Genomic DNA, 25,209 nt, shown 5'->3' with positions numbered 1-25,209 from the left:
CTTTCTTAAGTAGGTTTCGGCCAGTTCCTTGAAATTGACCTCTTAGTGCCGTTAATTGCTTTTTTTGGTACTTACTCCATTTTCTTTAACCTTTTTACAGTGGAAAATATTTCTGTAATCTTGATCATTTCTTGCTCCTTCAGTCTGTTGTGCTGCAAGCTAAAATGTAGCCATGTTAATTAATATGCCCCCCAAATGTTCATATGATTAATAAATCAGACTACTACTCAACCTTGCACACATGCTACCCTTGTCCTTGATAAAAACAGATGGAATTACTTTATGTCTTCTAGCTGATGGCAGTTTGAAAAAGCTTGTATCAGGTCTTCAAGTCCTAGGATTGTGATATTTCCTCCTGCTAACCTAAAAAGCAAATGTGACAAAGTTATAGAAGTCTAATAAACAGGAAGATTCCAGTCAATACTGAAACCAAAAGCAACTACCAGACTGGGAATTTTTTTAAAAAACAAATAACTATAGATAGAACCCACATATTACACAATGTTTATTCATAGACCTTCTTGAATCACATTATTTGCAAAATAACATCCCCACCAGGTAAACAACCTCTACTGGTCTCAATGTTGCTGCAAGTCAAGCTTATCTAAAAATAGGCATTTGTAATCACTGTTATCAAGAGAAAAAATGTTTTGATATTCCCTTTGGATAATTTCTGCATACCTGACGGGTCATTTTAATTACTTTGAAGTTGATTAAGATCTCAAACTTTAACATGCACATTGTATATATTGATGTATGTGTGACATCAAGTTTTTCAAAAGATCTTATGCTTGGAAAGACTTGCATTTTCGGTATATGAACTTTAATTATGCATATTTGTGTAAACATTGTGCATGTTTCCTTGCACCACCTCATGGGTGAACCCGGAATCTAAATCAAAGTGGGCCAATTCAGGCTGCCTTGATCTGAATCCAGATCTGCACCACATCAGGCTGAGGTGATCTGGAGTGGATCGGGCTGGACCCAAGGCGCCTCAGTCCACTTTGGCCCAACCCAGGGCAATGGCAAACCCCTGCCTGCCTGTGGGACTTACTTGAGCTGTCCTGGAGTTGTGCATCCTATGTGAGAGCCGCCATTTTTAAAGAAGATGGGGGCTCTGTATTCCCTACAGCTAAGGTTATACACTATGGAAATGACCCTTTACGGTCACCATAGTTTGCAAACTTAGATGTAGGAAACTACAGAGTCCCCATCTTTCTTTTAAATGGCGGCTGTCATTGAGGACATATGGCTGCAGGACAGCTCAGGTAAGTCCTGCAGGTAGGCAGGAGCAGTGGCTCTGGGTTCAGGGGATGAGTGAGGAAGGGAGAGTCCAATGGACTCCTAGTCATCCTTGCACCCAGCTTTCCTGGGTGCCCACTGAGCAGCTGCACAGATGACCTGCTTCGGGATGTCTGGATCTTGCTTCGGATCTGAAGTGGGTCAACCTGAGTCCGAAGCACCCGGAATCTAATCAGGGCTGATCTGGAAGCTCTGAATCAGCCTCTGAAGTGAATTGGGGAGGTTGTGCACAGCCCTAATATACGGTACTATAGTTAAACAATAGAGAAGTCTAAGGCATTTATTCTATGACAGAAAGTGTGTATCAAAACCACTTCTACACCTCTTAGAATGTATTCCTCCTGCATTTCTGTAGCAGGGGTAGCCAACCTGGTACACTCCAGATGGTTTGGACTACAACTCCCATAACCCCTGGCCAGCATGGACAATGGTAAAAGATTATGGGGCTTGCAGTCCAAAACACCTGAAGTGCACCAGACATTCATCTGCTCTGCGGAGTACAGTTGCAAGCACCAAGTACATAACTTTTTTAAAAAATATTTTTTAAAAAAACATCTGAACAATACAGCAATACAATATGAAGCAATGCCCCATAATACACAATAATATAAAGTAAACAATTTAATAACATATGTTCTAACTTAATCCCATTTAACATAACATAATTAACATAAGTGTGCTCCCTCCAACCCCAGGATCTCATTCATATTTCCAAAATCTCATTACTTCCTCTGGAGGTGTTTTCCCTCTCCCCTTTAATAGAGTACATAACTTGAAGCAACTATATTCACAAGATCTCAGCAGGTCCTTCTGATGTCATCAGTCAGAACCATAGAGTATTTAATGCTGAACTGCTTTTCCTAATTTATACTTTGTGGAGTCTCAGATTTAATGGAGGCAGACCATTGGTCCAACTATATTTTTTTATACAAATTTCTATACCACTCCTTCATCACCAAAGGCACTTCCAGGACAATGTGCATAAAATTAGAAACACAATATAAGAGAACTATCAAGATTTAAAAAAAAGGAAAGGAACCTCTCATGCAAGCACTGAGTCATTACTGACTCTTGGAGGGACGCCAGCTTTCGCTGATGTTTTCTTGGCAGGCCTTATAGCGGGGTGGTTTGCCGTTGCTTTCCCCGGCCGTTATTACCTTTCCCCCAGCTAACTGGGTACTCATTTTACCGACCTCGGGAGGATGGAAGGCTGAGTCGACCCAAGCCGGCTGCCTGAGAACCAGCTTCCGCTGGGATCGAACTCAGGCCGTGGGGACAGTTTCAGCTGCAGAAACTGCTGCAAGCAACCCCCCCTCCCAAAAAGAACTATGTAAATTCTATTTAGATCAGATTTTAAAATTTCAAAATACTTCTCAAAAAGCCCAGGCAAGCAGGAATGTTTCAATTTGGCACCAAAAAGCATAGAAACAGCAGCACTCTTATTTCCCTGGGGAGGGCATCCCAAAGACCAGGATTGGGGGCAAGCACAGAAAAGGCCTTGTCTTTTGTAGATACACAATGATGGTACATTGGGAAGCGCCTCCTCTCAAGATCTCATCATAGGGGCAGGATGGTACAGGCGTTCCTTCAGATATTTGGGGCCCAAGCAGGTCACTAGCTCAACCCTGTCATGCTGCCTTCAGATTCTTCTGAGGATGAAGTGTTGCAGACCTGGGTGATGGACTAGCACAGGAGCAGCTCAAGATACCTCGCTACCTGAAAGCCTTCAATGCCTTGCTGCAGCCCCTCTGTTGGATTCAGAGTTCTGCTGAACCCAGCAGAGCGAAGGAAAGAACAGGTGCGTGCCTGTCCGTTTAAAAGGTAGAGGCTCCCAGAAGACTAATTGCTAGCAGCTGCGCCAGGGCACTGAACTTAAAAGCAGCAAGAAGGCACAGGAATAGTGCTGGAGAGACAACATTGTACCTACACTCTGGGTCTTGCCAGCCTTGCCCTGGACCCTGAGCCTTGCCCTCACCTAACACCTTGGATTCCTGGGGTTTTGGACGCTGGACTGCAAAAAGATCCTTCTCTGCCTCACTGAATTGACATCATTGAATCCAGCTCTGCTTACAGCCTCACCTGCCAATTCCCAGCTGTCAATTCCTAGCTCTGCTTACAGCCTCACCTGTCAATTCCTAGCTCTGCTTACAGCCTCACCTGTCAATCCCCAGCTGTCAGTCCCCAGCTCTGCTTACCGCCTCACCTGTCAATTCCTAGCTCTGCTTACAGCCTCCCCTGTCAATTCCTAGCTCTGCTCACAGCCTCACCTGTCAATCCCCAGCTCTGCTTACAGCCTCCCCTGTCAATCCCCAGCTCTGCTTACAGCCTCACCTCTCAATTCCCAGCTGTCAATTCCTAGCTCTGCTCACAGCCTCCCCTGTCAATCCCCAGCTCTGCTCACAGCCTCACCTCACCCTCCCTCCTTTTCAAGCCTTGATGTGTTATCTGCAAGCAATTTATTGCAGTCATTGCATACCAGCTTGGGTCAGCTGGCAAAGACTGACCAAGTGCTTGTTTTCTGACTGTGCTGGGATTTTCCCAGCCCAGCCATTGGATATTCTTTCCACTGGGAATGCTGAGGATTCAGCTCCCACATGCACTGCATTCCTGAAGAAGCATCTCTGCCCATCTTTACCTACCTGGACACTGAAGCCCTCCCACAGGTGCCTCCACCAAATAAGGTGGGGCAGAGGGCAACAAGACAGAAAGGACCTTTTCCGTGGTGGCACACCAATTGTGGAATGCCCTCCCCAAAGAGGCTTGCCTGGTGCCTGCATTATGGTCTTTTCGATGCCAGGTGAAGACCTTTTCATTCTCCTAGCCAATTTCAGAATGGTTGTTGGTGCGTTCAGATGCACTTTTGTTATTGCTGTTCATGGTCATCTTTCTTTCACACATGGATTGTACTTCCTGGAAGATCTGGGGGTCAAACTACACACTGTGTTAATTTCATAGAACACAGCTGATGATTTATTTATTTTTTATTCTAGAGTAAGTGTGAATGGCCCTGATTCAGGCTGAGACCACTGCACACTGCCTTGAAATCTCCTTCCTAGGGTGGGTGGGAGTCATAAAAAGACAAAAGCCTCCAAGGAGGGGTTTCAGGAAAAAATGAGGGAAGTTTAATCCTTCCCTCCTGGTAAATGGTGGTCCTGATCCACATACTTTCTCTAGAGTAAAAAGAATGAATGTCTTCAGCTACAAGGTACTCAGTTAATGTAACCTGTAGTTTGACACTGTGCTTCTACTGTTCCACCCTCTGAATCGTAAGTAGGATGGTGAGATTTGGTTGATGTTAGGGTGACCATATGAAAAGGAGGACAGGGCTCCTGTATCTTTAACAGTTGTATTGAAAAGGGAATTTCAGCAGGTGCCATTTGTATATATGGGGAACCTGGGGAAATGTCCTCTTCATCACAACAGATAAAGCTGCAGGTGCCCTGCCCTCTTTTAAATCTAGTCATTCTAGTATGGCTCCTGCAGCTTTAACTGTTGTGATGAAGATAACATTTCACCAGGGGCTGCATGCACACCTGCTTAAATTCCCTTTTCTATGCAACTGTTAAAGACACAGGAGCCCTGTCCTCCTTTTCATATGGTCGCCCTAGTTGATATCCAAAGCCGCACCCATTCTAAAATTGCACATGTGATGCTGGAGCAATGCTTACTGAAATGATGTCAGTCGCTTGATCCTTGGTAGGCTTTGAGAGAGGACTGCAGCAAACTCATTTCCATACTTCCTGCTCCTAAAGCTAAGAGAGATAAAGGCAAAGAATCCCAGACATCATGGTTGGTTAAACAGCAAATTGGTCCTACTCTCTAGGCTAGCTACCAGAAAGACCTCTGCACAGGATTTTCCCTATAATCATTGGGCTGGATCCAGGTTTACTCATACTTAGAGTAGACCCATTGAAGTAATGATTTACTTGACTCCCATTGATTTCAGTGGGTCTGTTCTAAGGAAGACAACGTTTAAATTCAATCCACAGAGTTGGAAAGGACCTCAAAGGTCAACAGCACCCTCCCATCCATGTTCCCCAGCAACTGGTGCACACAGGATTACTGCCTGGAGGCAGCACATAGCCATCAGGGCTAGTAGCCATTGCTAGCCTTTGCCTCCAGAAATTTATCCAACCCCCTTTTAAAGCCATCCAAATTGGTGGCCTTCACTACATCCTGTGGTAGTGAGTTTCATAATTTAACTATGTGCTGTGTGAAAAAGTACTTCCTTTTATTTGTCCTAGATCTCCCACCAATCAGCTTCATGGGATGACCCCAGATTCTAGTGTTTTGAGAGGGGGAGAAAAATGTCTCCCTGTCCACATTCTCCATACCATGCATAATTTTGTACACCTCTATCATGTCTCTGCTTAGCTTCCTTTTTTTCCAAGCTAAACAATCCCAGTTGATGTAACCTTCCCTCATAGAGGAGATGCTTCATCCCCTTAATCATTTTAGTTGCCCTTTTCTGCACTTTTTCCAGCTCCATTATATCCTTTTTTAGGTGTGGTGACCAGAACTGTACACAGCATTCTAAGTGTGGTTGCACCATAGATGTGTATAAAGGCAGTATGATACTGGCCATTTTATTCTCAATTCCTTTCCTTGTAATGCCTAACATGGAGTTTGCCTTCTTTACAGCAGCCGCGCACTGGGTGGACATTTTCATCGAGCTGTCCACCACAATCCCAAAATCTCTTCCTTGTTCGGTCACCACCAGCTCAGTTCTCATTAGGTTATACTTGAAGTTGGGGTTTTTTGCCCCAATGTGCATCGCCTTACACTTGCTTACATTGAACTTCATCTGCCATTTGGATGCCCAGTCTCCCAGCTTGGAGAGATCCCTTTGGAGCTCTTCACAATCCCTTTGTGTTTTAACAACCTTAAATAATTTGGTATTGTCGGCAAACTTGGCCACTTCACTGCTCACTTCTAATTCCAGATCATTTATGAACACGTTGAAAAGAATTGGTCCCAATACCGATCTGTGTGGAACCCCACTATTTACTTCCCTCCATTGGGAGAATTGACCATTTATTCCTACTCTCTATTTTCTGTTCTCTAACCAGTTACTGATCCATAAGAGGACCTTTCAGTGGTGCAGTGAATCCGCTCCGGGTTTCAGTCAGAACCCATCAGAACTCTGAAGGAGCTATCCAAGGGGTGGGGCTAGCCAAGCACAGCTGGGTATGAACTAACTAACTAACTAACTAACTGTTTAACTGGACTCTGGAAAGATTCCTGTCCTCCACCATCTTCCAAAATTAGCAGAAAAGTATACAAAAATGCATAGATTAGCAGAAATGCATGCAAAACTGCAGATGAATTTTTGTGCAGACATTTTACCCCCAAATTTGCAAACCGATGCAGAGATGGGACAGAATGAATTTGTGCTTCAAAATATTTGGAAGGTGTAGAAACTAAAATAGATTAATCCATTCCCACTCTAGACACGTTCCAGCTTGTCGATTAACTGCAGTGTTCAGGTACTCAGGTCCAGATGTGATCCTGGCAGTTTTCCTTGTTAGAATAATGTGCATGTACCCCATGTATTTTAGCCTGATTTACTGTTCTCATTGTTCTGATTATTCCCTTATTTCTGTTTTGTGTAACCCCTTCCCCCCCTTTATATGTTTTAATGTGATTTTAGATTGTAAGCCTCTTGCTGTTTTATTGGTATATTCTGTACAGCACCAAGTACATTGTTGGTGCTATATTATTATTATTATTAATAATAATAATAATAATAATAATAATAATAATAATAATTTATATCTATCTATGATCCTCTTTTGACCCTTATGGATAAGGTGACCTATTTTTCCTACCTCAAGCTCTTTATATTTTCACAGCTGCCAAAGACATCCAAATAGCCAAGTTCCATGGGGCATCCGTCAAATTTCAAGGACACCAAATCTGGGCTGCTGTTGATGACAAAAGCCAGAGTCGTCATGTCCAGTGGCATCAGCCTGAAGTTTCTAAACTGATACCTGAAATTTAACCGCTTTGCAACATGCTGCGCTAAGTCAACGTCTTGCGTCTCGTACACGCAATGGCATAGCTCAGCTACTTTGGGCCCCGTTAACTGAGGCGTTGCCAGCTTCTTCAGCAGCTGCACGAATACGGCTTGTCGCTCCTGTATCCAGGTCTCATTTTGCCTGGCTAAAGAGCTAAGGAATGGCCGGCACTCTTGGGATGAAAGACCAGATAAGAAGACATGGCAGTTCTCAGTGAATGGCATCTTGGCTTCCTTCTTTAGAGTCCACTTTGACCTCAGATAAAACCTCTGCTTCAGAGAGTTGCTGTCCAGGGACGGGCTTGTCAACAAGAAGAGCGCTGCAAAGAACTCTTGCAGACTGAAGTGGGCAAAGGTATAACCGGCCTGCATCTGGCCATTGCTTGCCTTTACCTCAAAGTCCAGCAGGAGCCCATGCAAGCAAGCAAAATCCTTCACGTGCCCCGGGACCTCACCAGCATAAAACAACATCTTTTTTTCTTCTAGGCCTTTAAAGGCCAATTCACACAGGCCTTCAAGAGTTGCTTGGTGTTGACTCAAGTCCACTTCTTCTCTGAAAGCACTCAGCTTCTGATGCTTGCATATGAATATGTGGAGCATTTTGAGGTAAATCTGAGTTATGGTTTGAGGGAGCTGGACACCTCCTGAATTTTGAAGGAGCAAATATTCCAGGCAAATGCAGACAATGTTACACAAGGCAGGAATATAACACATGCTCAAGAGTTTGCTGTTGCTTTTCAGGCAAGCAAGGACTTGCTCTTTCTGTGAACGCTGGTGGAAAAAATAGCTGGCATATTCCTCGACTTTTTCATGGTCAAAACCCCAGATTTCTGCTAGGAGGGTGATAGGTTTGAAGAAAGCTTCAGGAAATACCTTTGGCCGGGTTGTGACCAGCACGGTGCAGCTAGGCAAGAGTTTTCCATGACAAAGACTGGCAAAAAGTTCCGAGACAGAAATAGGGTTGCCAAGATTAGCGAATGGTGTTTGACAGGAAGTTAGGAGTTGAATGTTCTCCACAAATTCATCCAGTCCATCAAAGATCACCAATGTGTGCTGGGCATTCTCTAGGAGATGTTCAAATACTGCATCCGGGCAATTTTCCGGTTGGAGAAAGAAGTCAAATAAAAGTTCTCGGAGTGTAAGCTTCCTTTTGATCAGGTTTAGCTGCCTGAACTCAAAGAGGAAGATGAACTGGAACTGTGGCAGGGCTCCCTCAGCCCACTGTTGGCAAATTTTGTGCACGAGCCTAGTTTTCCCTATTCCTGGTTTACCCAACAAAAGAATGACCTTGGTGGCACCACTGTGGACACTTATGAAGAGATCAGACAATCTAATAGTTGCACTGCCATGTTCCTCTCCATCATGAAGAACTGTTGGGTCCTCCTTGGCTTTATCCATCTTTCCTTTTATCCTAAAAGCTTTGCTGTGATGAATCACAAGGCTGACAAAGGCTTGTCTGAAAGCTGATGAGCTATCTATTTGCGTTGCTTCTACTGATCTACTAATTCCATATCTTCGAATTGAACTGATGACAAGTTGCCGGTATGTTTCAGCAGAATCTGATAAAAGTGGAGGAGGAAGAAAAGAGGGTAAGAGAGCAATTCAGTGGCCCCTAGACAGCACCTGGGGGGTGCATATGATATTTTGGATTCCTAGCTCCACCCTCAGACCCCAGAGTCCAAGCTCCCCACCCCCTTGCAAACAAGACATCTGAGAGGAAAAAAAGGGGGGCACTTCTGTGGGCAGGGCAAGACTGGGGAGGCCAGCTTACAATGTATCCTCCAGCCTCCTTCCCTCCTATTCCACAGAGCCCCTCCTAGATGGGCGAAAATGCCCATCTAGCAAAAAATGCAGAGCAGGAGGAACGTGGAGATGAAGATTGTCTCCATGCTCTTCCTGCTCTGCATCGGATGCCCGTCAATCTCTGAGTTTGGAGGCTGACTGGCATCCCAATAGGATTACACCCTAAGTATACTATATGTAACCCTATGCAGTGCAGCCTGAGGAGATATGGCAGAAGGGCTGTTTGTGAGGGTTTGTGAGGCTGTTTCTGAGGAGACTGTGAGGAGGAAAAAGGAGGCACAGATTGCGAAGAAAGGGTCTGAGGGAACTGTGAAGAGGGAGAGACAGAGACAGAACTACGGCAGAGGGGCTGGTTCTGAGGAGGAGAGAGATTCTGAGGAGACTGTGAGGAGGAAAAAGGAGGCACAGATTGCGAAGAAAGGGTCTGAGGGAACTTTGAAGAGGGAGAGACAGAGATAGAAAAGAGAGGTCCTGGGAAGGATGAGAAAAGACCAGAAAAGAGAGCAGCTGCATTCTGAACTCCCCCACGTTAGCAGTCAATTGACAACCAATTGTCAGGACTTGAGAGCTACAGTTACTTCAGAGCCCTGGACTGCACAGCGAAAGATTTTAGGAAATAACCTATTTTTGTGAACCATATAACTATTGAACTCCCTTTCCTCCATTTTATTGTTTAAAGGGTTACTTTAAATCATTTATGCGTTTGAATGTTTGTTTTTCCTCCTCCTCCTCCTCCCTTTCTCCTTCCTTTTATTTATTTAAAAACATTTTTATAGTGCCACCTCTCCATTTCTGGCATTGTGGCACGTTACAATAACATATAAAACAATTTCCATTAAAGACCCTCAACCCACATTAAAATCGAAGCCACCCCTCCCCCAAACTCTTGTGAAAGTAAAAATGCCTTACAGAGGCATTTAAAACAATTGACAGTAGGAGCCTGTCTAATCTCCATTGGCAAATTCTTCCACAACTGGGGACCAACCACTGAAAAGGCCCTGTTAAATAAACCTGAGTTCTTGTTTATAAGTTGCTCATGGGTTTTGCCCTCAACCCTCTTCAGGGAAGAGGGTCCTGGTGGGCTGGAGGCCCTGTACACCAGTTTGGGCTGAGGATTTTTCTACTGCACCCAGCCCCACTACTGTACAGATGAACCTATGTCCCACGGTTTCCACCTCTCCACAGGATTGTCAGTAGGGAAAGTGGGGTTATATATAACAGCCCAGGTAGATGCGACGGCCAGGAGTGCCTACTATCAGCTTTGGCTGTTGTGCCAGCTGCCCCCTTTTCTAGAGTTGGAAGACCTAAAGCACTTCCACACGTCGTTCTCAGGGTGCTTCCATCCGCCCCCAGTGCACCCCGAAAACGATCGTGTAACTTGCCTGTAAAAGAGACGAGGAAGAAGCGTCCTTGCTGCCGCCACCACCCAACTCCATCCTCACTGGCCGGGACGGAGAGCTCGGCAGAAGAAGGCGGGGTGGAGAGCGGAAGCTCTCCACCCTGCCTTCTTCTGCCAAGCTCTCCGAGCCGGCCGGCGAGGAGGGAGTTGGGTGGCGGCGGCGGCAGCAGCGCCAGCAAGGACGCTTTTTCCTCGTCTCTTTTACAGGCAAGTTATTTTATTATTTATCATATTTATACCCCGCTCCTCAGCCAAAAAAGGCTCTCGGAGCGGCTTACACTTAGCAAAAAAGACAGTCTCTGCCCTCAGGCTTACAGTCTAATAAAGACATGACACACAAGGAACAGGAGGGAGGGAGGGAGGGAGGGGGGAGGAGAGAGAGAGAGAGTCCAACAGGAGCAGGCCATGATGTTTCTTCTGCCTGCTCCTGTCCCCTTGTTCTTTCTTCTTCCCCACAGGGCCAAGATGACAGTTTGCCCTGTGGGGGTGGGGGAAGAGTCCAACAGGGGCAGGCCATGATGTTTCTTCTGCCTGCTCCTGTCCCCTTGTTCTTTCTTCCACGATCATTTTCAGGGTGCACTGGGGGCAGATGGAAGCACCCTGAGAGCGACGTGTAGAAGTGCCCCTAATGACAGTAGTGCACAGTAGCCTTGAGGTTACAGTAGCCTTGAGGTTACAGGTGCTGGTAACCTCAAGGCTCGACTTCTGCAATGCGCTGTACATAGGGCTACCATTGTACCTAGTTCGGAAACTTCCATTAGTTCAAATTATGGCAGCCAGGTTGGCCACCAGTACATCTAGGGGTGAGCATATTACCCCAACATTAAAATCACTCCACTGGCTGCCAATTAGTTTCCGGGCAAAGTACAAAGTGTTGGTCATTAAAGCCCTACATGGTTTGGGTCCAGGTTACCTGCGGGACCGCCTTCCCCCACACAGTCCGCCCCGCAAACTCAGGTCCTCTGGGAAGGGTTTACTCCAGTCAGCCACAACTAAGCTGGCAACTGTTACCCAGAGGACCGTTCCTTCTGCCGCCCCCAGACTGTGGAATGGCCTGCCGGAGGAGATTCGTCAGCTTAATGCTCTCTCTGAATTTAAGAGTGCTTTAAAGACTAGCTTTTTCTGGCAGGCCTACCCAGATGAATGTAAAATCAAGAATTTTTAAGATGCGTTGATTCTTGTACTAATGTTGTTTCCTGCTTCAATCCAAAGGGAGAGACAGGTAAGAAATAAGTAAAATTATTATTATTATTATTATTATTATTATTATTATTATTATTATTATTCACACACACACTATGGCCACAGCTAGACCTAAGGTTTATCTTGGGATCATCCAGAGTTCGCCCCTGTGTGAGCACTGGATCCCCTGTGTGTCACCTAGATGAACAGGTTTGACTCCTGGATGATCCAGGGATAAACCTGAGGTCTAGCTATGGCCTAACACAACATGAAATGAAGTTTACTATAATGCCTTCTCCTAAAGAATTTTGGGGATTGTAGTTATGTCAACTTTTTTTTTCCAGCAGGGACCACGTTTGGAATGGAGCTGAATGTTGAAGACAACACTCGGCAAAATTGGCCCCATCCACAGACCCATTCTTAGGGCAGCTAAAATACAAGCGAAGGGCTCCTGAGCATCTTGGTGCCCAAAGTGAACAGCAACAGAGACAGTGGCCAAATTCTCGGATGCACGTCCTCAGCTGCTTGTGTTTCTCATTATGATTCTATTAGAATGTAAGCCTGGGCGGCAGGGTTTTGCTATTTTATTGTTTTACTCTGTACAGCACCATGTACACTGATGGTGCTATATAAATAAATAATAATAATAAATAATAATACATGCCAAGCCGTTGCTGCTTTGATTGATTGCCATTGCTGCTCGTGGAAGGGCAGCTCCATGGACGGCGTCTTTCAAGACCTGGAGGGCAGAAAAAAGCAACGCTGCAATTAATATGACAATTTCTCTTTGGAGACGCATCAGAGGCGCAATCCAGAGAGACATTCAAACTTCTCTCTGGGTTGTGTTCTTGATTACTACCTCAGCAAGATTCACAATATCACCAGGTTGGTTATATTCTTCTTTTTAAAAATCACATAATATTTTCATGTTAAAAAATATTACGTTAAACTACCATTTTCCAGTGGAGGTATCATACACAAAGTTTGCTAAATGCATACCAATTTACAAAATGCTATACAAATTACACTTTTTTTTTTTAAACAAGAGAGGACTAAATACAAGCTTCTAATCTATAAAAATAAGAAAGATGGATACATATTCTCTCTCAAACCATTCTAAAAAAGTGAGAAGCTCAAGAAATTTCCATTACATAGATGGAAGGGGCCAGTTTTAGAGATGAGAGAACCAGGGATACTTGCGAATAATAATTTCAAAGCTCAGTTTAGCCCGCTCCCATTTCTGTTTGTGACCTGTTTTTCAGTTCATTCAAATGTGGAAAGTGTACATTTTGCAAAAAGTTGTGCATTGTATAAGTTCCATTTTTCAAACGTTGTGCAATTTTAAACATGCACATTTTGCAAACACACGTTTGGGAATTTGTGGAGATTTTCAAAGGACAAGCGCTCCCGTTTGCCTTCAGGGATGCAAATGGGGCATTTGTCAGAAGCTGCCTTGGGATAGTTTGTTAAGCCTTTCAAGAATTCCCTTTGTGATTGCCTGAAGCATGGAGCTCTCTGACCATCATTCAGCTTTAAGTGGTTTTGGAGTGTGTAGCCATTAAGATTTTTACTGTGAGATTTCCTCAATAAAAAGAAGTCTCACAGGTGTGAGTGTCTCGTGTCAGTTTGCCAGCATGTGTGAATGCCAGAGGGAACAGGAACTGCACACGACAGTGTTTTTGAGTGATTTGCGAAGTGAAATGACATTCTCATACATCTTTAGATGGCTTATGACAATTCAGACTGATGGTCTGTCCGGCTCCACATGATTTGCACTGACTGGCAGTGGCTCTCCAGATTTCAGACATGTGTCTTTCCTCTCCCTACCTGGCAATCCCAGAACCAGTGAAAGATCATGTGGTAGATCCTGGGATACATGATCTCCCACTGAGCTGTGGCCCAACACATCTGAGAGCAAAACAGGAAGCTCCTTGTGCTATGGTTTCATCTAGACTAGTACTGTCGACACTGACTGGCAGCAGCTCTCCAGGGCTCCAGAAAGAGGTCTTTCCTAGCTCTACCTGTAAATGTTGGGGTTTGAACCTCAGATCATTTGCATGTGAGATGTATGCTCTACCATTGAATTTTGGTCCTTCCCTTAAGGCAGGGGTCATCGCTCCCTCAGTGTCCATCACACCGACAGGACTGTGGCCAAAACTGAGAAGGATATATCATCAGCATGCTTGTAAGAACTTCCAATATATCCAGAAGTACAAAACAATTCTTTTGGGGAGGGGGAATCTCTAAGGGGGCAAAACCATAATAACCCAGACGAGCCCATTGAGGACTGAGCATGCTCAGTAGCCACAGAATGGTGAGGAGGAGGCCAAAAATCAGGGGGAGGGGGAACAGAATGGCATACCCTGGCTGGCTGGAAGACTGTACAGAAGTATGCCACCCTGCAACATGTTCTTGCAGGTTCCATTTTTAATACTATAAGTATTATAGTATTATATAATACTATTATAATTATAGTATTATAATACTCTGCCTCTTGTGGTTGAATGGTAGGGATGTGCTCCGCTTCTAATCGGACCGGCGAGTTAGAAGCGGAGCGGGGGGGCTTCGCCTGCCCTTAAGGCGGAGGCGAAGAGGATTGGGGGGCCGGCGTGGCGTGGCGAAGAGGATCGAGGTGAAGGCAGATCCTTCGCCTCGATCTGGAGCTCCGCCGGAAAGGTAAGTGGGGTTTACCGGGCCCTGCCGCTGTCGCTGTCGCCCATGCGGTGACAGCGGCAGGGCCCGGTAACGCCTACCGCGCCCTCCTCTCCCTTACCTGCCTCCGTCGGCGGTCCATCGGCGTCTTCAATTGAGCCCGCAGTTCAACCAGGAAGTCTGGGCCGCAAGCGGCCCAGACTTCCTGGTTGAACCGCGGGCTCAATTGAAGACGCCGACGGACCGCGGATGGAGGCAGGTAAGGCCCCCCTCTCCCTTGGTCCCTTACCGGGCTCTGCCGCCGCCGCCGCATGGGCAGCGACGGCAGCAGGACCCGGTAACCCCCCCACCCTCCTCTCCCTTACCTGCCTCCGTCCTGGTTGAACCGCGGGCTCAATTGAAGACGCCGACGGACCGCCGACGGAGGCAGGTAAGGCCCCCCCTCCCCCTTGGTCCCTTACCGGGCTCTGCCGCCGTCGCCGCACAGGCGGCGATGGCGGCAGGGCCCGGTAAACCTCCCGCCCTCCTCTCCCGGCCTTACCTGGTGCCACTCCCCTCCACTGCGGAGCTCCGATTCGGAGCCGAAGCTCCGCGGCGAAGAGGAGCGGAGTATGGGCGGAGCGGCACGGAGCGGGCCGACCCGAAATTTTCGGATCGGCCCGCGGGGCGGAGCGGGGGGTCCGTGCACACCCCTATTGAATGGCAGTGGTGCTTCTCCTACTTTGAGCTTGAGTCAATAGGATGAACAGCTGGTGCTACTGATGTCCCTCTACTTTCTGAGATTCTTTTATATATCTGTGAAAACCAAAACGTTTTCTCCACCCTTTCCCCTTTTCTTTCAGCTGAAGGTACCCACTTCCTCCAGCCTGTCCTCACTGGCCTGGACTTCTAGGCCCCCTCTGCCAAACAGCGCTGTTTAGAACAGAACACACATTTTTAGCAAAACAAATCATTTTAGCTAGTTGGAAGGCTGGATGACAGGGGAGATATTGGGAAATGGCCAGTTAGCCATACATTTCTTCATCTGCTGTGGGCATGCACCACTATTGCTTCAGATACAGGAAATGCTGCAAGCAGAGAGCAGCATCAAGTCCCTTTGGACAGTGAGGAGAAGCAACATGGCTTGTGTGGACCTCATATCTCCTTTTGAAGCCTGGTCATCCGAGGGTTTGAAGGAAAGAAAACAGGACTCTGGTTTTTTCTTCTTCACATGCGTCATTGATTGATGTGTGATCAATGGGATTATTTCCCCATGGGACAGGTACGGTCTTTTTTGCCCCCAATTCTGCTTGCTTTTTCATAAGCAGATTGCTGCAGCAGGTGGGAGTGATCTTCATTGCACAGGTTCCATCATGCCTAGACTAGGAGTAGCCAACCTTTTGGGGACTTGGGCACATTTGGCACGTCAAGAAACTGTCCTGGGTACCACCACAAGATGGCTGCCATGCAAAGCATGACAAAGGTCAAGAAACCTGTCCCAAAGACTGAGTACAAAGCAGAGCTGGGGGTCTGAGCCTCAGTGCCCCAAACAACTCCTTGAAAATTAACAATATTAACAGCATTCCTTCCATCTATTATAAATAAAATAGAGTGTGGCGTAATGGCAAAAAATATAAATTCCCCAGTTTCAAATTCTGCCTTAGCGATGAACTCATTGGGGGGCTTAGGTAAGCAACTTTCTCTCTCTCAGCCCCCCAGTAATAAGAGAGGTGGGGGGAAGGTAATGATACTGACTCTTGATTCATTAAAATAAAATAGAATATGATATTTACCCTTTTAGTTACAGAATCAAATCTGAACATTGGATGGCAAAAAAAAAAAAAGTCCTCTGTATGTTAAAAATGAACGAATAGCACTACAGTTCACCAAAACATATGATGTGAAACTGCTGCTTTAATTAATTCTGCAATAAGCAAGCAATGCTAATAGGAAAGGAATGTCTTCCTTAATGAGACTCCTAAACCGGCAGAGAAAGTCAGAAAGATGTGGGTAAGCATTTTCCCCGGGTGTGCTCCTTGATGGATTTGGCCCTTTATATCACATCGTATCATATATTATTTTTTAATTTAGTTACTGCCCAACTAGCAAACGCCCTTGGAGTTGTTTACAATTTTTTTAAAAAAAACCCAACAACAATAAAACAACAAAAACAATAAACACAACAATGAAAGACGTATTAAAGATCTTCTACCCCAAACCGTCAATTTCATCCCACAGAGAAGAATCTTACGTGCTGTTGCTGGTGGGGACGGAGTTGCAGCTTCTTCGAAATCTTCTTGCCCTTGGGCTACATGATCTGCAATTATTCATATAATCAACATATCAGTCATTATCCCTGACTAACAGCCTGCTGTACACTTGTGCAGTTGCACCTGTATGCACCATGAATCAAAGCTATCGGACCAGGTTGATGCTGCTATTATTATTATTATTATTATTATTATTATTATTATTATTATTATTTGCATTTATATACAGCCCCATAGCCAAAGCTCTCTGGGTGGTTTACAAAGATTAAAACACAGAACATTGAAAACAAATATACAAAATTTAAAAGCATAAAAACATATTACGGGCCTATACCAAGAATGGGTTACTTCTATCATGAGTGAAAGGACCACTGCTAATTTGTTTCTATTTAAGTTGCACTTACAATGTCATCCTGATCCAACAGGAGTTTCCACTGTGGTAGTAATTCCTGATCTGTGTTCAGGGACCCCTTTCCACATCAACTTGTCTGCTGAGGAAGCTCTCATGCCCATACTTGAGGAGTCCTCCTCAGAAGAAGAGCGGGAGGCTTCAGAAACCCAGGGCATCCCAGACCAGGGATCATCATCAGACCCACAGGAACCTGAGCCTTCAGGGGAGGTGATGTCAGGAGAAAGGGACTCCCTGCCTCTGAGGGAGAGGATGAGCAGCCTCCTGACCCCATGGAAACATCGTCGCCTCAAGAGACAGGCTAGCACGGCTCCTGTCCAAGTACAACTGTTCAGTACAACTGTTAAAGGTACAAGAGCACTGTCCTCCTTTCCATATGGTCACCCTATATTAAGATACTGTGTATAATCTCAGTCACACACACACCCATCTTGCTGTAGTCGTCCTGCCCCAGCAGTGGGCACCTAATGCACCATCGAAACCCTGCACAATTACACACAAAGGAGCAAAAACCCTGGGTGCAAATAAACCCTTGGAAGTTTGCAGGCAGCTTCATACACAGCCTGCCCTAGCAGGGAGGCACACAAGGCTCATTGAAAACCCTGCACACATGCAAATGGAACTTCTGGTTGCAGGAAAGCGGCGGCGGCATTTTAACTGCTCTTGCCAAGCGACACTGTAAGCAACTGAAATAACCCACTGTGACCACCACCACACAACATGATAACCCATGATTAAGTAACCCACTCGGCAGACAGTGGGTTATCAGAATGGATTATTTTGGCCAAATAAGTCATCAAGGCTAAAAAAAAATATACACCCCTTGACAGATGACACGATAACCCATGATGGGTTAAATAACCCATCATAGGTTATTGTGACATCCGAACCCTGTCACTGTGAATATTTGTATCCTGGTAAGTTTAGGAGTGTGCATTAAAAAAGAAAGAAAGAATGGAAATGAAACAGATGAGCTCCCAGTTAAGACAAAAGAGGGTAATTTAAAGGAATGAGTTCTGAATTAAAATGTATGTGTTTTTCATTCTATTTGTTTTTTATTTGTTCCATTTGGGATGAAAAAATGAAACAGTCTAGAACGTGGAAGTTACATGCAACAGAAAGCTGGCTGGGTGTCCCATTGAAATAAATGAAAATCAAACAAGTATGGGGGGGGGGGAAACACCCCAAATGGAATTCAAACAAATGAAAACAAAATAAATTCATTTTCCATTCATTTGAAGAATTGTAACAAATGAAACTTTTAATAACAAACATTAATGGACAAAAGAAACAATCTTTCTTGCTTACCCTAGTCTAATGTAGCCTTTGGTCTGAAATGGATCAGAACCAATTGCACCAATGAAGGACTTTTACCTCCCCACACACACCGGAGATGAAAATATTATTATTATTATTATTATTAATAATAATAATAATAATAATAATAATAATAATAATAAATTATTTCTTACCCGCCTCTCCCTACAGATTGAGGCGGGGAACAACACTGAATACAAAACACCACAAAATACATATAACTGATTAAAAACATATAAAACTAATACATTATTAAAAGGCATCTTAAAATTCAACTGGGTAGGCCTGCTGGAATAGATCAGTCTTTATGGCTTTCTTAAATTCTGGAAGACTGTTAAGTAGATGAATCTCCTCTGGCAGGCCATTCCACAGTCTGGGGGCGACAGAAGGAAAGGTCCTCTGGTTAACAGTCATCAGCCTAGTTCTGGCTGGCTGGAGTAAACCCTTTCCAGAGGACCTGAGTGTGTGAGATGGATTGTACGGGAGAAGGTGATCCCGCAGGTAGCCTGGACCCAAACCATGTTGGGTTTTAAAGGTAATAACCAACACTTTATACTTTGCCCGGAAACTAATTGGAAGCCAGTGAAGTGATTTTAAAGCTGGTGTAATGTGGTCACCCCTAGGTGTACCGGTGGCCAACCTGGCTGCCATTTAAGTGGGAGAGAGAAGCTGGGTGGGAAAGTATAAACCTCCCCTACCTGTGCACAGTGGCCCCAGTCTGGATCAGGGCCCTGCATGCTTACTTCGAGGTTTAAAAATCTGAACATCAGCTACACGCTACATATTTATAGTAGCGTGTGGTATAGCCCTCTGCCTTCCCTGTTCTTACCTTCTCCTGACACACTCATAAATACTATTTCCAGCTCCATGGGGAGGTTGAATTCCATACAGACGCTTTGTATAAACTCTTTGAAGACAGGCACCTCAGCATCGGCAGCTCCGAGAAACAAGTCCAGGACCAACGAGACCTTCTTTTTATCGTCGGCAATTCCTTCAGCCCAACTCAAGTCTGCCCGTGGGAGAAGCTGCTTGGCTTTCCCTAGCACCCACTCAGGATGGTGACTGAGGAAGTCCACCAGTTGGGGCCAAGCATTCTGGATGGCCCTCTGGACGTCAGCACCACCCAGCTGGAATGGAGGCTGGAAGAAAAACGGAGCAAAAGGCCAAATTCGCGCAAAATCTGCAAATTCACCCTGAAACGAATATTTGTACACCTGCCCAACCTCGGCTTTTCCCAACCTACTGCCCCCCAGGTGTTTGGGACTACACACCTCAGTGTGTTGTAGAGCCAGTGTGGTGTAATGGTTAGAGCGTTGGATTGGGACTTGGGAGATCCAGGTTCTAGGCCTCACTCAGCCATGAAGCTCACTGGGTGACTTTGGGCCAGTCACTGACCCTCAGTCTAACCTACCTCACAGGGCTGTTGTGAGGATAAAATGGAGAGGACGACGGCCACATAAGCCGCTTTGAGTTCCTTGCAAAAGGGGAGAAAGGCAAGATATAAATGCAATAATAAAATAAATGTAAAAACCATTCCTGACCCTAGATTTTCAAGGCCCATGGCAAATGCAAATGGAACAGTTGTGTGCTGTCCGGAGCACTGCCTGTTTGTGGTGTGCCAGCCAGAACGGAAGGACGACCAACCACACATACTGAAAAAGAGGCACTTTCAGTATCTGGTAGCAGTCCTCCATTTCATATTAATCCTTCACATGCGCACAGCTTATGGTAGTGAAAAGCCTGTCATCTTCCTCAATAGCCACATTCTTCATGACAAACCATTTTCCAGTGCAACAGCTCTTATTTTATTTATTTACTGACTGACTAGACTAGTTGCGTGGATTTCCAAGGCACTGACAAAGAGCCTAGTGAGACACTAGCAACAGCTTTATTTTCAGCAGCAAAACAGAGTTAGCACATAGAATCATAGAATAGCAGAGTTGGAAGGGGCCTACAAGGCCATCGAGTCCAACCGCCTGCTCAATGCAGAAATCCACCCTAAAGCATCCCTGACAGATGGTTGTCCAGCTGCCTCTTGAAGGCCTCTAGTGTGGAAGAGCCCACAACCTCCCTAGGTAACTGATTCCATTGTTGTACTGCTCTAACAGTCAGGAAGTTTTTCCTGATGTCCAGCTGGAATCTGGCTTCCTTTAACTTGAGCCCGTTATTCCGTGTCCTGCACTCTGGGAGGATCGAGAAGAGATCCTGGCCCTCCTCTGTGTGACAACCTTTTAAGTATTTGAAGAGTGCTATCATGTCTCTGCTCAATCTTCTCTTCTCCAGGCTAAACATGCCCAGTTCTTTCAGTCTCTCCTCATAGGGATTTGTTTCTGGACCCCTGATCATCCTGGTTGCCCTCCTCTGAATATGCTCCAGCTTGTCTGCGTCCTTCTTGAAGTGTGGTGCCCAGAACTGGACGCAATACTCTAGATGAGGCCTAACCAGGGCCGAATAGAGAGGAACCAGTACCTCACGCGATTTGGAAGCTATACTTATATTAATGCAGCCCAAAATAGCATTTGCCTTTCTTGCAGCCATATCGTACTGTTGGCTCATATTCAACTTGCGATCTACAACAATTCCAAGATCCTTCTCATTTGTAGTATTGCTGAGCCAAGTATCCCCCATCTTGTAACTGTGCCTTTGGTTTCTATTTCCTAGATGTAGAACTTGGCATTTATCCCTATTAAATTTCATTCTGTTGTTTTCAGCCCAGCACTCCAGCCTATCAAGATCATATATGTGGGCTGAACCTCAATAGAAGAGTGGAAGCCCAGAGAACAGTTACAGAAGGCTTTTCATACTGGCCCCATTCAGAGGACACCTTAAACTACGGCTTTAACCATGGTGGTTAAGGCAGAAAGCCAGGCCGGGTTCAGAAGACACCTTAACAGTGTTAAGGCTTAACTGTAGTGTGAGAAGCCATAGAAGCTGCAGACCACCAGAGAGATTATCATAGAATGAGAGAGAGGATACCCAAACATATTTCTTAGCCACATCATATGTAAACTAAGAACCTCAAACTGTGTGGAGTCCTGGAATGGACTCTGTTTTTATCTTTTCCTTATTTCTGTAATGACCTGCAAATCCTGGAAGAAGTGAGGAGTCAGCAGAAGACAATCACTTAAAGGTCAACTTTGCAGGTGGACGTTTATTGAATAATTGGACTATTGCATAGTGGTATTTTTCTATGATTGCCAATTAGTGGTTGCCTCATTTGTACAGAGATGTGTATATAAGGAGAGTGTTTGAACCATTGTTAATCTCATCATGATCTTATCATCACCACTCTCATTGCTGTGATCCCTGATGTAAGCTGTATTTCTGTGACCATGTGTGAGTATTGATATGTACATTGTTTTGCCATAACTAAATTATATCTGTCAGTAAAGTATTTATTTTTATACCCACAAACAATCTTTGCCTTATATTTATTGGTCTTTGCTGTGTCCTAACTAAGAGCTGTTGCAAACTCTGCTATTCACTAGTACTTCTGTAACTTACAGCACGTATAAGTACAGTGATTACCCGACAAACTGAACCCATGAGAATTTCTCCAAAACGTTCCTCTCCTTTGAATATTCTTTCAAAAGCCATTTCTTTTGTCTCAAACAAATGAGGGTCAAAAACAATGTGGATGAAATGCTGGGCATTGCACTATACTGAAACCTCCCTTAGTGGTTGGGTTAATTACTTTCCCTTCTGTTTGTTTACATGTTCTCCTGCTGCTTTTTGCCTGGGGAGTAATTTATGTAATGAATTTATGTGACAGCCTCTTGCCCTGTGCAATTAGCCCACCATCTCAAAGCAGTTCGTCCACCATATGGGTCAGCCTTCTCCAACCTAGTACCCTCCAGATGTGTTGGATTTGCTTGAGGATTCTGGGACACGTAGTCTAGGACTTCTGGAGGGCACTGTGTTGGGGAAGCCAAAGGTAGGCTGTTGGTGGCAGGAGCCATGGGACGTGGCAACTCCACTGTCATAGATATCTCAGGGGCTACCTACACATCACCTGCAAAGCCTTGTGATACAGCCATGTTGTCAGCAGGATAACTGTAGTCAGCAGCATTAAAGTGGGTGAAAAAGGAAAGATAACCGTTGCTATCTCTGAAATGAAAGGGGGAATTCTTGCAAAAGAGGAGGAGGAGAAGGACAGAAAAGGAGAACTGTGTGAGGAGGTAATGTTACATCTTTAACAGCCCATTGAGTTTTCCATAGGTGGTATCCAATGTTAGTCCTACTTAGAGTTAGCCCACTGAATTGAATGGAAGTATGTAATTGCAACCTCTGTTACTTTTCCACTGTATTTTTTCACTGTTCCCTGAAACTTCTGAGAAACTGCCCAGAGAAGATCGCTGCAAGCTGATCCCGCCTCCTACCTTCATCATTCTGCAAATCTTGTTGGGTTACAGTGGTACAGTCGGTGCACTGCTCAAGGGGGGCTTTGCATTTTCAGCACTTTTCTGGGCCCAAAGATCCATCTTTTGCACTTTTAGAGAGGAACCCTGCCAAGAACAGCGTCCTGCAGGAGAAAAAGACAGAGGGAAGCTTTGAATAAGACCACCGCGCAGAAGGCAGCAACGTTTGAAGAATTCAGTCTTTGCACATCCCAGTACAAATGGACCTGATCCGCACCTTCTAGGCAAATGGTAGGATTGGGCCTCAGTTATCTATCGGCTTTTGCGCTTCCTGAATATTCCAATACATTTCCCAGCTAAAAGAATGTTCAGAAATATGTATTATGGGAGAAAATGCATACTTTGAATGAAAATAGTCCTTTAGCCTTACCGCCTTCTCCTAAATTCCGATCATTTAGAGCAGCCTTCCTCAACCTGGGGCGCTCCAGATGTGTTGGACTACAACTCCCAGAATGCCCCAGCCAGCTGGCTGGGGCATTCTGGGAGTTGCAGTCCAACACATCTGGAGCGCCCCAGGTTGAGGAAGGCTGATTTAGAGGTTTCCTGAAAATACTGAAAATTCTATCACATTGTTTATGTGAGGAAATAAGGAAAGCCCAGCTGGCAAAGTTTGAGTTATCCAAACATAAGAAGAGCCCTGCTGGATCAGACCAAGAGTCCATTTAGTCCAGCATTCTGTTCACACAGCGGCCAACTAGCTGCTCACAGAAACCCCACAAGCAGGACATGAGTGCAACAGCACCCTCCCACCCATGTTCCCCAGCAACTGGTACACATAGGCTTACTGCCTCTGATTCTGGACATAGCACACAGCCATCAGCCACTGATAGCCTTCTCCTCCAAGAATTTGCCTGACCCCCACTTTTGAAGGCATGCAAATGGGTGACGTCTTGTGGTAGTGAATTCTATGGTTTAACTACGTCCTGGGTGAAGAAGTCCTACCTTTTATCTGTCCTGAATCTCCCACCAATCAGCTTCATGGGGCGACCCCAAGTTGTAGCGTTATGAAACAGGGAGATAGGTCTCCTTCTCCACACCATGCATCATTTTATAAACCTCTACCTCTACCATGTCTCCCCTGAGTTGCTTTTTCTCCAAGAGAAACCATCCCAGCTGTTGTAACCTTCCCTCATTGGGGAGTTGCTCCAGCAACTTGAGCATTTCAGTTGCCCTTTTCTGTACTAAAATGAGGTGCCTGCAGGTGTATGATGGAGTGAGCGGAAGGTAGATGGGGATCATAGAATCATAGAATAGCAGAGTTGGAAGGGGCCTACAAGGCCATCGAGTCCAACCCCCTGCTCAATGCAGGAATCCGCCCTAAAGCATCCCTGACAGATGGATCTTCTACTAGAACTCTGGGTGACTTGCAGAAGATTGGCTAGGGGTTCCCAGTCCCAATCTTTCAACAACCCAGTCCCAATCTTTCAACAACAAAATGGCCCCGTTCAGAAGACACCTTAAACCATGGCTTTAACCACCGTGGTTAAGCCAGAAAGCCAGGTGTCTTCTGAACGGGCCCAAGGACTCACTCACTGTCTAAACTTACACTGTGCCAAACTGGGGGGAAAGAAGCTGGGGGGCGGGGGAGAACCAGTAGCAGTTTTTGCATGGGAGGGGTGTTGAGCTCCACTCATTTCCAATGCTAAAACACCACACCCAATTCCTGACCTCAGACATACATCTAGGGTGGCCATTTATGCATTGCCAAACAAGAGGAAATGTCTCACCGAAAAGGAAGACCAAAGAGGACAGCAGTTTGTATGAACTCTGTGTGTGTGTGCGCGCGCACACACACACACACGCATGCGCCAATTTATGTGTATAGATGCAAATATAGGAATCCTGATTAGATTTCAAATAAAACTCCAGTACATCTTGCCCTTGCCAAGAGGACAGTGCTACTTGGTCTGCTGTCTAGGTGCCCATAGATACTGGTGTTCTGCTTGCCCTCCTTATGAGTCTTTATCTTTACACTAGACTGGCCTGCCCTTCAAATAGGGGGCACTTTCAAATAGAGGATTGTCCTCTGTAAAGTAGGCCACCCTGCCTGGCTCTGGTGGGTGGATCTCGGAGTTCTAATAACAATAATAACAACCCGATGTAGATCCCGCAAGCCTGGAGCCTTGACATAGAACTTTGCCGCGAAAGACATGGGTACTTACCAGGGTTTTGTAGCCATCAAAGAGCAAAAGATAAATATATACAAGAGATAACTAGACAGAAAGAGCTGACACGGGGCTACATCAACTCCTCTTTGATCTTTGCCTCAGTTTGTAACCACCCACACATGGCTGTTGATCTCCTGCCTGCCTGCGCAAAGGATATGGAGAAAATGATCTTAAAAATGAAAGTAGAAGTGCCCGGAATTCCCCAAGTTCAACGGCAAAAAGGTTAACGCCTATATCTGTTATCAAACATACCGATGGGAGACTAAATAAAGCTTATCTTATCCCTACAGAAAG

General features: G+C 45.3%; 2 protein-coding genes across 6 annotated transcripts in view; both read right to left on the bottom strand.

Moving 5' to 3' along the window:
- Positions 1 to 8,806, bottom strand: part of LOC134408854 (protein NLRC5-like) — a 72,943-nt gene extending 64,137 nt beyond the window's left edge. For all 5 annotated transcript variants that reach the window (XM_063141347.1, XM_063141346.1, XM_063141349.1 and 2 more), the window contains exons 1-4: positions 7,131 to 8,806; positions 4,971 to 5,054; positions 280 to 363; positions 76 to 159 (exon numbers count right to left, since the gene is read on the bottom strand). In XM_063141347.1, coding sequence (XP_062997417.1) covers positions 76 to 159; positions 280 to 363; positions 4,971 to 5,054; positions 7,131 to 8,716 — 1,838 coding nt within the window. In that variant the 5' untranslated portion in view covers positions 8,717 to 8,806. The remainder of the gene's footprint in view (positions 1 to 75; positions 160 to 279; positions 364 to 4,970; positions 5,055 to 7,130) is intronic.
- Positions 8,807 to 8,982: 176 nt separating this feature from the next.
- LOC134408952 (protein NLRC5-like) lies at positions 8,983 to 24,992 on the bottom strand. The gene is made up of 6 exons (XM_063141471.1): positions 24,910 to 24,992; positions 22,709 to 22,851; positions 19,159 to 19,468; positions 16,585 to 16,650; positions 12,363 to 12,441; positions 8,983 to 9,028 (listed from the first exon to the last, which is right to left on the bottom strand). The coding sequence occupies exons 2-6, from the start codon at positions 22,715 to 22,717 to the stop codon at positions 8,983 to 8,985; spliced, it is 510 nt and encodes a 169-aa protein (XP_062997541.1). The 5' UTR covers positions 22,718 to 22,851; positions 24,910 to 24,992.
- Positions 24,993 to 25,209: the final 217 nt, after the last annotated feature.

This window comes from Elgaria multicarinata, chromosome 14 (genome assembly GCF_023053635.1).
Source record: "Elgaria multicarinata webbii isolate HBS135686 ecotype San Diego chromosome 14, rElgMul1.1.pri, whole genome shotgun sequence".
NCBI classification, from domain to species: Eukaryota; Metazoa; Chordata; class Lepidosauria; order Squamata; family Anguidae; genus Elgaria; species Elgaria multicarinata.
This window is presented reverse-complemented; position numbering and strand designations above follow the sequence as displayed.